This window comes from Sabethes cyaneus, chromosome 1 (assembly GCF_943734655.1).
Source record: "Sabethes cyaneus chromosome 1, idSabCyanKW18_F2, whole genome shotgun sequence".
In the NCBI taxonomy this organism is placed as follows: Eukaryota; Metazoa; Arthropoda; class Insecta; order Diptera; family Culicidae; genus Sabethes; species Sabethes cyaneus.
Genome location: NC_071353.1, coordinates 21,884,112 through 21,896,973, shown reverse-complemented (window position 1 = coordinate 21,896,973; position 12,862 = coordinate 21,884,112). Strand labels below are relative to the sequence as shown.

The window sequence follows — 12,862 nt, the reverse complement described above, 5'->3', positions numbered from 1 at the left end:
TGGAGTTTTTTTATGTCGGTCTCTCACTGTTAGGTACCGTGCGTGGTGTCGACTGTCGAGCTCGAGATCAACACATGCATCAGAATACCGTTCGTTTGTTTCTTTAACCAATCAACACAGTGTTGCGCTGCAAGCAACCGAATCAACTTTTAGAATTCTCCAGTTCAGTTAGTACCATATTTACCGTTCAAGTGGTCGGTGGGTGGAAGAAAGAAACATAATCGGAAATAACCTGTGGAGCGAAGGCTTTTTGGCACCGTGAACGAAACTTTCTTTTGTGGCACCTTGCTGTGGCTGTTTGCTTGATCGAGAGTTTGAGGAAAACAAAGCAAAACATGAGCTTTAAGGGGAAAATTTTGAAGACGAGCCTATTCGTAATGATAGTAGCCGTTTTGCCGGGATTACCGCCATACCCGACGTTTCCCTTCAAATCGTTTAGGTAAAAATTTGTGTGTACATATTTTTTGGAACGATAGTGATGAAATTGATATGTGCTAATTGATTTCCAATTTAAACATGATTTTACTGTGGGCATACTTTTGGTTGAAATAAAAATCTCGTACAGGAAAACAGCGTGACTTTTTGATTCGACCACATTGAAGGTCACGGTAGAATCTTGCGCGATCATCATTAGGCAAATAAGAGTTCGCAGACCGAATTCAACCCAGCCTGATCAATAATTACTGCAAGCTCATTGAAATTCTCTATTTTCGATTCGGATTGTTTATAGGGCTTACGTCATTCTGCGGTATGTACTCTGTGCACATGGTGTTACGGGGCAAAATTAGAAACTCATCAAAGGTTATTACATGCAAAATCAGTTTTTTTTTTCGCGGTTTGAGCTTGAACTGGAGCTACACGAACTTTATTCGTTCCATCGACTGCGATTTCACTTTGAAAGTGAGATTAAAATACTAGACAATAAGCCCAGTTTCGAAAATTAAGTAAATTTGTGCCCAACGCTGAACGTCTTACGGAAAGGTAGCAATTGCTCTTTAAAGATAAGGGGTCATTCTAAAAAAAATCAAAATATGCGAATATCACGAAAAACGATAGATTTTAAGTGCTAATATTTCGGTTATTTCTAAGCCAATTCAAAAGGCATTTATATCAGTCGTTCAGAAATCTTTCTACAATTTGAACAGTGTACTGAAAACGATTTACTTATTCATAACGACATACTGTCAAAATTGAAAAATCAACCAATCACGTGTAAGCGCATTTTTGCTTCCCAGGTCTGCGACGACAACCATATACACCCGCGTTTCCAATTCCGTGCCAATAGATCACGAATTCTTTCCCTTTTATGTCAACCTAAATCAATGTTATGAACGTAAAATTTGTTCGTAAAATGTGCAACCATTTCTTACATTCAACAGTTTGCATCGATGTAGTGTTATACAACGGTTACAACCTAATCAAAATTGATGTCTTATGCGTAAACTTGGATGATAGAATATTAAATTTGTGTATCGTGAACCTTTAAGCCCTGTGATTTTAAAGCGAAGTGAAAATGCCATACAAAATATTCAACTTTTTCACCAGTGTGAGATATAATGTATTTCACTTCGCTCGAGAAGTTGACGTTTCAACTCAATTTAATGTTATTGTTATTATTATTATTTATTTAAGTAATTCATCCGACTTTACGTCTTAATGAACTTTGATTGGACTGGGAAAAGCCACCTTGAGTAATTTACATACATACTTTATTTTTTTATTTAATTCCATTTGGCCGGCCGCCAGCACAGCTAGGGCTATATGGGCACATACATACTGAAAGTGGCACAAAACCCCAGTGTCTTTCGATCGATATACATTGTCTTTCGATACGATATACGTACATCGAAATACAATAAAAATACATCAGAATCAGTAAAATAACTTAAATACACAAAAGAACATTTTAAAACCTGCACCTGCACCTGCAAGTCCACGCTATTTCCGCGACGATTGTACTCCAAAGCCATACGACGTACTGGTTCATGAAATCCATAGTTAGTGCGGTGTGAATCGACGCGTAGGAACTGTTGCGTTGGTTCCTTTGAGGCCGAAAGGGATAGTATAGCTGCAGCTGCGACAGAACAGCAAGGTAATCAAGAGCACCCAACAGGATCTTATGAGCAGTCTTGGCGATGATATCCTTTCGTCGCTGCTCAAGAGGTGTAATCCCAACTAGCAGACAAAGTTCCTCATAAGGCGGAAGAGCATCAGGGTTTCTCCAGGGTAGCCTGCCGCAGATCTCACGTATGAAGTGTTTTTGTGTCCGTTCAATGCGATGTATCCAATAATTATAATAAGGATCCCAAACTGCACAGCTAGTCTCAAGAACGGAACGGACTAAGAAGCAGTAGAGAGTACGTAGTGCGCCTGGATCAGAGAAATCTCTTCCGATTCAGGATATAATACCAAGCAGCCTATACGCTTTGTTAATAATACAGGTATAATGTTGTCTGAACGACATCTGGCTATCTAGTACAACGACTACATCCGTGACGTTGTTACTCCGCTGTAGAGACGTTCCGTTGATGCGGTAATCGAACACCAGAGGCGGTTTCTTACGAGTGAACAGTGAAGCTTATAACGGTACATTTCTTAGTGCTGATAAGCATACGATTGGAGTTGCACCATTCCACAAACAAATCGATCAATTTCTGAAGCTGCAAACAATTTGTGATGGTTTCAATTGGCAGATAAATCTTTATATCATCAGCGTAGCACAGCCTTGTTCCAGGAGGCAACAGTCGAGTAACGTCGTTCACGAACAGGGAGCATAGCAAAGGTCCAAAAATGCTACCTTGTGGAACTCCTAGAACCATTGTGGAACCATCTCGATTGGCTGGGACCCAATTTAACAGCGATTTTACGACTGCGTAGATATGAGGTATGAAGTAGATATGTAGGTATGAGGTATGAGCCATGAAAGCAAATTAGTTGACAAGCAAAATATCATGATTGACTCGATCGAAAGCCGCTTTCAAATCAGTGTAAATGGCGTCGATCTGATTGCCCTGTTCTATTGTACGCAGACAAAGCGAGGTAAACTCCAACAAGTTGGTTGAGCCATAGACCGTGGCTTCAAATATCTTGGAGCAAGCACACAATGAAGTGATTCCACGGTAGTGCTCCACACTATGCTTATCACCTTTCTTGAACACAGGGAACATAAACGTATGATGATTTCCAGCATTCAGGAAATCTTTGGCTTCGTAAAGAAAGGTTGAAAATAGTGGCTATTGGAAATTTCACAGCCTCGCAGCATTTTTTCAGTAAAGCAGCAGGCATCAAGTCCCGGGTAGTATGATTGTTTCGCACTACGAATGGCATTAGTCACGTTTTCAGCAGTAGCCAAGTAAGATTCAACTGAAATTTCATCTCTTGGACGAAAGACAAAGCCTCGGTTACTATATCTAGTGTATATCTAGGTATCTACATCTAGTTCAGGGTTTTGTATTTCTGACAGCCAACTTGAACAAATAACGATTCCGCGCACTTCTAGATGTGTGGTAAGCGCGCAGGTAGGCATTTTTCTGACGTTTAAGATGGCTCAATCCCCGGTTCCCCCAAGAGGGGTTGCGGCACGGACGAACACGAGGGATATGTTGTAACATTAACTCTTGAATAGTGCTAGTGAAACCAGCAACTGCATCATCGACAGACGAGCTCTCAGCCAAAAAGGACCAATCGGTATTATAAAAGGCCACTTCAATTGCATAAAAATCGCGTCGTCGGAAGTCCAGTGCATTCGGATCGAATTCGTCAAAAAACAAAGCATCGATAGGCTTGTCATAACTAAGTACAACTGGAGGGTGGTGAGGGTCAATATTGCTAAGCTCGTCAAATGCGTTAGTTACTGTGCAGTGCAGGCTACCAATGCTGGGTGGTTAGCGAAAATAAGGTCCAAGAGCCGACCATTGTGATTGTGCACCGGATTGATCTGCTGAAGACCATTCAATGCAACGCCATCTAAAAGACAGGAACTGCCATTATTTATACTGGAAGACTGGTCATCGACGACTAAGTATTTGTTGCTTGCGTGCAACTTCCAAGACAGGTCAGCGCGGTTGTAATCACCAAATAGCAGTAGATCATCATGCTAGTTGAAAGCGTCATTGACTCTAGCAATTGACGAGATATGCCGATCGATTACCTCTGCTTAATCGCGTAAATTAGGTGGAACGTAGATGACACCAATCGCTAATTTTGTAGTTCCTGCAGAACGTTAATGCAATTATGAAATGTTTGGGTTTCGATCTAGGGTAAGTCGTTTAGAACATTCTACGCACCTCATTCGTACCAACATATGCTCCGTTGTTCAGTTTGACAATATCCAAATTGGCTGAGCTGCCAGATTCCAATATTTTAATGGTTAGTTGTTAAAAAGGTGCCACAGTGTCCAACAAACTGTGCAATGAATGCACATCAATTGCGATCAACGAGGTAAACTGTGTAAGACATCGAAAACAATGTTCTCAGCGACTTTCCCCGTGGTTTGAATCCAATATTATTCAAAACAATTTCGCACTTTTGAATGTAAAATTTTGTATCATAAAATGTCATAATGTGGAATGTGTCATAAAACATTTGATAATTATCTCTTCCCAATATTACTCAGTGTCACCCCATCTCGTCCCCTGGAAGGAGTCCTGGCACCGAATAAACTTCTAAACAACGCAGAACACTATCTGAAAGATCAACTCCTTTCCCCGGAAACCATTCTGGTACGGGGTAACACGACATACGCTTCGGTGTACGGTGGAAAGATACTGGAAATATCGAACAACGATCAGATTCGAGTGGTCACCAAATTCGGAAAGAAATGCCGTAAGTTAAGCATCGTTTTAAATGACTACAATAAAATAAATGTTTTAACATTTCACCAGAGGGCACCTACGATGAGCGAGAATGCGGCCGTCCCCTCGGGATGGCATTTGATACACAAGGTAACAATCTGATTGTGATTGAAGCATATTCAGGCATCTGGCAAGTGCAAATTAAAACTGGCGAGCGGAAGCAGTTGATCTCGGTGGATCGTGTAATTGAGGGTGGTAAAGTGTCCCGAAAACCGAAGATTCCTAATGGTTTGGCAGTTGCAAAGAACGGCGATATTTACTGGTCGGATACATCGTCGGATTTTATTTTCGAGAACCTAATGATGGGAATGCTAGTCAATCCTTCCGGTAGGCTGATACACTATTCACGATCAACTGGCAAAAATAAAGTGTTAATTGATGAAGTCTACGGTGCGAACGGCATTGCTCTGAATCGTGATGAGAGCTTTGTTTTAGTCGCAGAAACCGGTGGCCAACTTATTCGACGATATTACTTGAAAGGTACGAAAGCGGGTACACATGACATCTTTGTGGACAGTCTGCCCGGATCGTTAGACAACTTACTGGCTGATGAGAAGGGTATTTGGGCAGCAATCGTCATTGCAGCTGATCGGGACCATCCTTCACTGTTAGCATTGCTAGCGCCTTTCCCGAATTTGAGACAATTCTTTGTCCGAATGTTGTGCCTTCTAGAGTTTCCGTTTGAGTTTATCTATCAAAAAACAGGAAATCACCTTGCTCTTCACGTTTCACACTACATTGGGAACCTGGCCAGTATAAAAGCTTTGTTCCCTAAACGAGGAACCGTCCTGCGATTGGATTGGGAGGGAAATATTATTGCAGCCTTACACAGCGACGATGGTGTTACGAATTTAATATCACATGCCGTGCTAAGCGGAAAATACCTGCTACTCGGTTCCCCCGTTTATCCATGGATAGCAAAGGTACAACTTGATGAGGAAATCCTAAGGACTGTTGGACTCTCGGCAGAACAAAAGGACAAACCGGTCCAGCAAAAGGTGGTAGTGGAAAAGAAACAGGATTCTAGAGTCAAACAAGAGTTGTAGTATGGTGGTTGCTATTCTAATAGATAATAAAGTTATTTCCGAAATTAAAAAGTGAACAATTACTCATTTATAACAGTGCCTATACTTCTACATTCTAAAAAAACTTTTTCACGATTAAGTTCCACTAGTTATATCCGCGACAGATACGTATTTCACATACGATTTGCAGGCTCCCATCAGTGTCTGTTTTCGAACTAAATTCAACCATAGAGTAAATTTACCGTTAGCGCATGGTTGTCATTGAAGATATGTTCCGCCACTGTTGATCTAAAATGGTGTGACAGACCTTTCTATCCCTAGATGCTTTCGCTAAGTGTTCGATTGTACGTGTTTCCAGCTATCTTCTCGTCTTACCGATGTAAACCATTTCGCAATCGCAATGTGGGCAACTGATTACATAAATTCCTGATTTTCAATGTTCCTCAATCGGGCCTTTAGTTGATCCCAGCTTCCTTTTGAGCTGGTTATTTCGGTTGGTCTTTTGACGAGGTCGATTTCGAATTTTTCATTTTTCAACGGAGAGGACGTATTTTCGTTGTATTCTACTGCCACTCTCTTAAGTTCGGGTGTTGTTGGTGTTGGTGAATTTTTGTATTCTTCCCATCTCGTCAAGCTTTGCCGGCATCATCCACCTCTATTGTTGACACTGGATTTGAAAAACGAGTATCGCTTCTTAGACCATGCTGAAACCGTCTATTACGACTTTTACAGAGCAGACTTTGAGGCTATGAACAGTTTTTTGGCTAACTTGGACTGCAATTCGTTACTCGCTAGTGACGACATTAACGTTTTGGAACTTTGTGAACGACCAACGGAAAGAATCTGGACTACCTTCCCATATTACTGACGGCGTTGAAGTAGTGGATTCAGTCGTAGATATTGCCGACTTGTTTCGCACGCAATTCAATAGCGTTTTCTCTGATGAGATCGCCAATGCTCATGACATTGTGGCTAGCACAATTAACGTTACTCGTTACGTTAGTAACGATGTGGTGATCTCTCCTGGGAAACATTTGAAATCCTCAACTGGATGCGGCCGAAATGGCATTCCTTCTATGGTCTTGAGTTAAGGTCTTCGATGTATCATTGACGACGGGAGTTTTCCCCGAGTGCTGGAAGGATTCCTATGTTTTCCCTGTGCACGAAAAGGGGTGCAAAAGAACCTTTGCTAATAACCGTGGTATTGCCACCTTAAGTGCTGTCTCTAAACTATATGAGCTAATCGTTCTGGAAAAGTTGATCCAATATTGCTCACACTGCATCTCTCCTAACCAGCATGCCAAAGCGCTCAACGACAACCAATTTAATCGTCATTACATCGTTCATCATCCGTGCAATGTAAGAAGGAAATTAAGTTGACGCCATATATACGAACCTCTCTGCAGCTTTCGACCGTATAAACCATGAGATAGCCATCTCAAAATACCACGAATTGGGCATTCACGACAATTTGCCGACTTGGCTTCGCTCCTACCTCATCGGCAGAACTAATGTCAGTCAAAATCGGCCAGTAACCTCCGGCGTTCCCCAAGGCAATCATTTGGGACCGTTCCTGTTTCTTCTGTACATGAATGATATGAACATGATCCTCAAATGTTTGAGATTATCTTATGCTGACGATTTGAAAATGTACTATACCGTAAAAAGCCCTAATGACGCCCATCTCTTGCAACAGGATCTTGAGACCTTTGACGAATGGTGCCGAATTAACAAGATGTCACTAAATGTGCCCATGTACTCTGCACGATTACATCCTTCGTGAGTTGTATCCAGAGCTTTCTCGCAACTAGGATTTCTGTTCCGCTTTACTAAAAGCTTCAAGGATGTATATTGCTTAAAATCTCTATAATGCTCGCTGGTTCGTCCTATACTGGAATACTCCGCCATTGTTTGGTCATCTTTTTTACCAAAATGCAATTCATCGGATTGAAATAGTTCAGCAAAAAATTTATTACGTTTGCTCTGCGACACGTACGCTGGCGTGGCCCATATAATCTACTGAGTTACGAAAGCCGTTACAAGCTGATTAATTTAGAACTGCTGGGAGGAAGGCGCAATGTAGCTAAAGGCCCAAACAGAATGCTGCGTCAACGCATCCGTCAGCGTCAATTTGACAGTAAACCCATTAGAAAACTGTCAGAATAATGCTGGCGGACGCGGGGGTATTCTGTATATTTCAAATTCTAAGGTTTCCAATCAATGTTGCAAATCGAGCGAGAAGGCAACCTTGTCTACTCTCACGCGAGTGAGTATGAGAAACATTGCATTCAACGCTTACGCCGCACACGCAAGCATGAAACAAACAGCCACCGTTGCTGTGTGCAGACATTCTGCTACCTACACACTCGCACACGCACATTCTCACATCGTCTTTCTGTATAGCTTTTTCGCGAGTCAAATAACTCCGAGCAAACAACTACCCGTGAGGCATAGTGGCGCACTGGGATACAGGTTTTGCATTACTTTTTCTTTTCTCCTTCTTCTTCGCCCACGATTCTACTCACGGGCGGGAGTGCGAGCCCCCGCGAGGAATCGACATCAGCAGCTCGGGCTGCAACGAAGAACGAGAGCGACGGCCGTAGCTGTTAGCTAAACACACACTCGCAATAACTCGCTACAATACCTGAATAAGTACGAGCGAGGATCCGAAAGGGACGCTTACGCCGGCGCATTCGTTAGGATGAGTACGCGTGTGTGAGAAAATTGGACCACATGAGTGTGGGCTGCGCAACACTGTTTCCAATGTCCAAGAAAGGAAGTTTTCCTTCTTTTCCTATTTCGCAGGTGAAGTATATGTTCTATGGCTGCTAGAATGGTTTCCAGTTGTCCTTTTTCGAGTATGCTGAAACGTCGTCAACGCATCGCCACCATCTTTTCGGGAGTAACTGGTCTTGTTCTTCCAGCTTACTTTCAAGGCTAACCATAAACAGTTCGCACAGGAACGGTGGTAGTGGATTGTCCATTGGTGCACCTCTCAACTGTTTGTAGTAGTTTTCCCTCCCTCTTCTATATACAGTCGTGTCAGCTTTTTCCTCCATGCCTTGTCCCTATGTTGTTTCAACATATGACCATTAAGTCTCTCGATATTTTTGGGTGCTCGACGAATCCAACGAATGTGTTGCCAAAGTTTAAATAGATATCTTTTTGATGCTAGTAAACACTTAAACAGATGCTTAGCTGTACTGTGGAGTACAAAAGGGACTCCTCGAAAAGGGTTAAAACGTAAAAAGTATGTTAGCCAGGAGCGAATTTCGGCACTTGCTATAGCTTTTAAATACATTACAAATATCTGGAACAGACACATATATGTTATATTGCATGAAAAATTGGGTCATTAATACCGCGTTGTTATGAACGCCAATATGACGAGTCTTCTTAGCTTAGAACCTTTTTGTTTACCTTAGTGTAAAGAAGTTTAAAATTAACAGAGTCATGTCAGGGATTGATGACCTGTAGACACATCAACTGCAGCCGCATATTGTTTTTGATTTGCTTCACCGATTCTTGAGTTCTGCCGAAGTAATAAAATTTAGTATGAATAAGAAAAGGATCAAACGATAACGAACTTACCGCTCCTCGCTCTCAGGAACCTGAGGAATTGCTTCCAATGCCTCGACGAAAAACGATCTAAAATTGAAACAAAAAAAAACAATCATTCAGGAATTGTGAGTCGTATTGAGTGTTTTTCCGTACTTCGCGGTATCGTTACTGTAAACTCGAACCGCATCACGAATCACGTGAATATCAATTTTCGCCTGCAAAGCTCCGTTCACGTTGAACTTCTGTACACAGGTCATTAGCCGGGCAAGCTCTTCGGCAACGGTTTGTACAATTGGCTCCAGAACGGGTCGAAGCAACACAGGGGAAATGGAAAATATCTCCGAATATACGGAAACAAGATTATCGCAACATTCATGTGCATATGGGCTAAGTTTATCAGAAGGACCGACCTGATCCCACTGAAACCGTCCAATGTACATGGAAGGTTCAATTGTACCAACCAATGGGTCGCTCTTATGCTCCACGTACATATCTAGAAGGCTGCTGAAAAGAATGTTAACGGTGCTCCGCGAATTTTCAATTGCAATCGTTGGAACCGGATAACCATATTTACTAAACAGCGTGCCCAGCTTGGGGAAAAAGATCTTGTTGCAGTATATACAATTGGACAGGCAACAAAGCAAACGATGCTCCCAGGTAATGCTGGAGCCCCAACTTTTGTCACCGGACACCTGTTGCTGAAGTAATGCAGCCGGAAAACCGATTAGCTGCGACAACATTGGCGGTTGTTGCGGGTCCTCATCCGAACGCTGCAGTGCCAAGGTCTCTATTACTCCACTGAAAGTGGCTAACATTTCCTGAATCCGTTTGGACATTTCTCGCTGTCCATCAGACTGCGGTTCAAGTAGCGACGATTCTCGGATCTCTGGTGTTAGGCAAATTGCTTGAGCATCGTCAATTGCTTCAGTAAGAATTTCTTCCAACTTAGATGGCTACAAAGTTATCAATAAATGAAAGAACTGCAACTTTAATATATACTTATACCTACCAATGACGTTGCTCCAGCAAACTCGGGCACTGTGAACTCCCATGTTTCTTTTTCATGAAGCTTTTTCACTTTTTCATTAGCTTTCTTGAGGATTGTCGACAAACAGTACATACGAAGTTCATCGATTAATTTAAGCACTATATCGAGTGCTTCCCCAGGTAAATCAAGCCGAATCAAGGTTGCGTAAGACACCCGAACATAACGCAAACAGTGTGGCATCCAAGTAATCAAATAGTTTAACGAAAGGTTTGTGGCCGGCCATGTGGGTAGACCTTTTAAGTTACCAGTTAGCAGTGATCTGTGACTATTCGACGGAAGCAATGCCATTTTTAAGTAACAACAAAATTGTTCAATAACCGTTAAAATGATTCGTTTAAAATTACCCGGCTTGGGCTGACCAACGGCCCGCAATTCTCCAGTAAAATAGGCTTGTCCCAAACGCCACAGGTCCGGAAATTGACTGGCCGCTATCTCATTCATCTCTTCACAAAACTGCACCCGGTTGGGTGTAACGTTTGGATCGGCACGGGACTTGGACTCTCCAGGTGCACCCTCTTTGGCAGAGTATTGCTCGTAAGACTTTAGGAAAGTATCCTCCAAATATTTGGCGCGTGCTTCTATAGCATCCCAAGCAGGATCTTCAATCGAAAATTTGTTGGATCCTGTTGTTCCTGCTTGTTGAACCTCTAGACTGATAAGTGCTTTTACTAATTTTTTCTGCTGTTCAACGCCTTGAGGCATTTCCTTAATTTTGCCATGCAGTTGCTGTCGAATAGCCAATATCTTGACATCTACCTCTTCAAGAACTTTCTTAAAAATCTGCAATAGAAACACAATAAGAAATGAACGCTTTTACTAAGACCAACAAGCTTACGGGCACTTCAGTTTTTCCGAAAAGATTCTTTACTCTCGCATAATCGTTTACTACGATATCAAATTCGTTTCGCATTGCACTTTTTTCGATCGAGTTGGGCAGACAGAACAAAAATTTATGTCTTGACAAGGCCGATAAAGCAGCCCGAGTTGCATCCGCTTTTTCTTTTCTTGCCAACACGTCATCAAACAGTTCCTGTGAAGCTGTTATGGATTTTTTTATTGCTATCTCTAGATCCTTAACCTGATCTTTGCCATGCAATTTAGTATCTTGTGTAACGCGATCCCGCAACGCCATAAGCGTGTCTAGCTGATCGATCACCGATCCAGCATTGGATTTCAGAAACGATAGCTGGCCTTCCTTTTGACTTTCGACCCTTCTCCTTAAATATGACAAACCAGCTTTCAAATCTTCAAACGACGTTGCATGGTGGTTTTCTAACAGGAACCAACCAGGTAAGAAGTTTTCTTGTGACAAATCACCAGATCCATCAGGAAAAATATCACGCAAATCCTCTGGAAATTTTTTGTCGTTGCCTTCGATCGATAAGCCTAATGGATCCTCCTGAATATAACCGGTCGGTGCTAGCGATCTTCTACCCCAGGCCAATGACTGCATTGGAGACTCTTCGATCCACACAGCAGATTCTTTCATTGGTCCAATGGTCTCATGGTAAGCACGAAATTGTACGGTAGATGTTCCCACACCACCATTTCTGGTAGTAACAATGATGTCACCCTTGCCTTTAGCAGCTCCGGTACGAGCAATGATTTTTTTATCGGATTTCCATTCGGCAGACAACAAACAATCACAGCCACAGATTGTAAGTCCTATAGTGATTGAGCAAAACGCGAATATTTTTGCAATAATTTACGCTTAGATTTAGAACTTACCGACCAAATCACTTGCTTTGGAACCGAGGAATTCACCACGTATTGTAACACGAGTTCCAGGCGGACCTTCCTTTGGGGATAGTCCCGTAACTACGGGACGGTTAACCATTGTACGTTATTGTCAATTTTTCCTTGATTTTCAGTGACAATTTTAATAATATTCATTTATAATTTGGACATCTTCTTCTTCTTTCTCTGCGTGGAACTGCGTTTTTGACAGCTCCGGTAGGGCTCAGTAACGATGACTATATAGCCCTGTGGTTTTCTATTCTTACGGAGCATTTTTCGTTTTGCGGGAGCATTAATAAACCATTGATGTTGAGTACCTTGTTTAACACCCGATACTTTGAGCAGTTTGCTTACTACCTGATGAGGTTTTATTTGAGAGAGCTAAAGTTAATCCTTTATAGTATTTAAACTTCGATTTAGATGTCCATCTTAGTTTCGTTTAAAAACTCACAGATTTCCGTGAAGTAGTTCAAATTTTTTGTGTTAAAAAGTTCAGTTAAGGTTTTAAATCTGCAATCAAATGTATACTTAGCGCGAATCGGCCCGAATCTGCTACAGTGCAGCACTATGTGTTCGCCGTTTTCCGGTTCATTGCAGGTTTCACAGTTTTCATCGTCGGTAATACGCATTTTGGCTTT

General features: G+C 41.9%; 2 protein-coding genes across 2 annotated transcripts; one reads left to right on the top strand and one right to left on the bottom strand.

The window, feature by feature from the left end:
• Nucleotides 1–335: 335 nt before the first annotated feature.
• LOC128745475 (adipocyte plasma membrane-associated protein Hemomucin-like) lies at nt 336–5,899 on the top strand. Its single transcript, XM_053842550.1, has 3 exons — nt 336–439; nt 4,616–4,824; nt 4,884–5,899. Exons 1-3 carry the CDS (start codon nt 336–338, stop codon nt 5,897–5,899), a joined length of 1,329 nt encoding a protein of 442 aa, XP_053698525.1.
• A 3,298-nt stretch (nt 5,900–9,197) lies between these two features.
• On the bottom strand, nt 9,198–12,400 carry LOC128739418 (exocyst complex component 2). The gene is made up of 6 exons (XM_053834907.1): nt 12,216–12,400; nt 11,323–12,152; nt 10,449–11,267; nt 9,593–10,392; nt 9,470–9,526; nt 9,198–9,410 (listed from the first exon to the last, which is right to left on the bottom strand). The coding sequence occupies exons 1-6, from the start codon at nt 12,322–12,324 to the stop codon at nt 9,335–9,337; spliced, it is 2,691 nt and encodes an 896-aa protein (XP_053690882.1). The 5' UTR covers nt 12,325–12,400; the 3' UTR covers nt 9,198–9,334.
• Nucleotides 12,401–12,862: the final 462 nt, after the last annotated feature.

Coding starts and splice junctions, on each gene's coding strand:
- LOC128745475 (XM_053842550.1), top strand. CDS start 336: ATGAGCTTTAAGGGGAAAATTTTGAAGACGAGCCTATTCGTAATGATA. Junction 440..4,615: donor TTTCCCTTCAAATCGTTTAG/GTAAAAATTTGT, acceptor AATATTACTCAG/TGTCACCCCATCTCGTCCCC. Junction 4,825..4,883: donor CAAATTCGGAAAGAAATGCC/GTAAGTTAAGCA, acceptor ACATTTCACCAG/AGGGCACCTACGATGAGCGA.
- LOC128739418 (XM_053834907.1), bottom strand. CDS start 12,324: ATGGTTAACCGTCCCGTAGTTACGGGACTATCCCCAAAGGAAGGTCCG. Junction 11,268..11,322: donor TCGGAAAAACTGAAGTGCCC/GTAAGCTTGTTG, acceptor TTTCTATTGCAG/ATTTTTAAGAAAGTTCTTGA. Junction 9,527..9,592: donor TACAGTAACGATACCGCGAA/GTACGGAAAAAC, acceptor TTTCAATTTTAG/ATCGTTTTTCGTCGAGGCAT.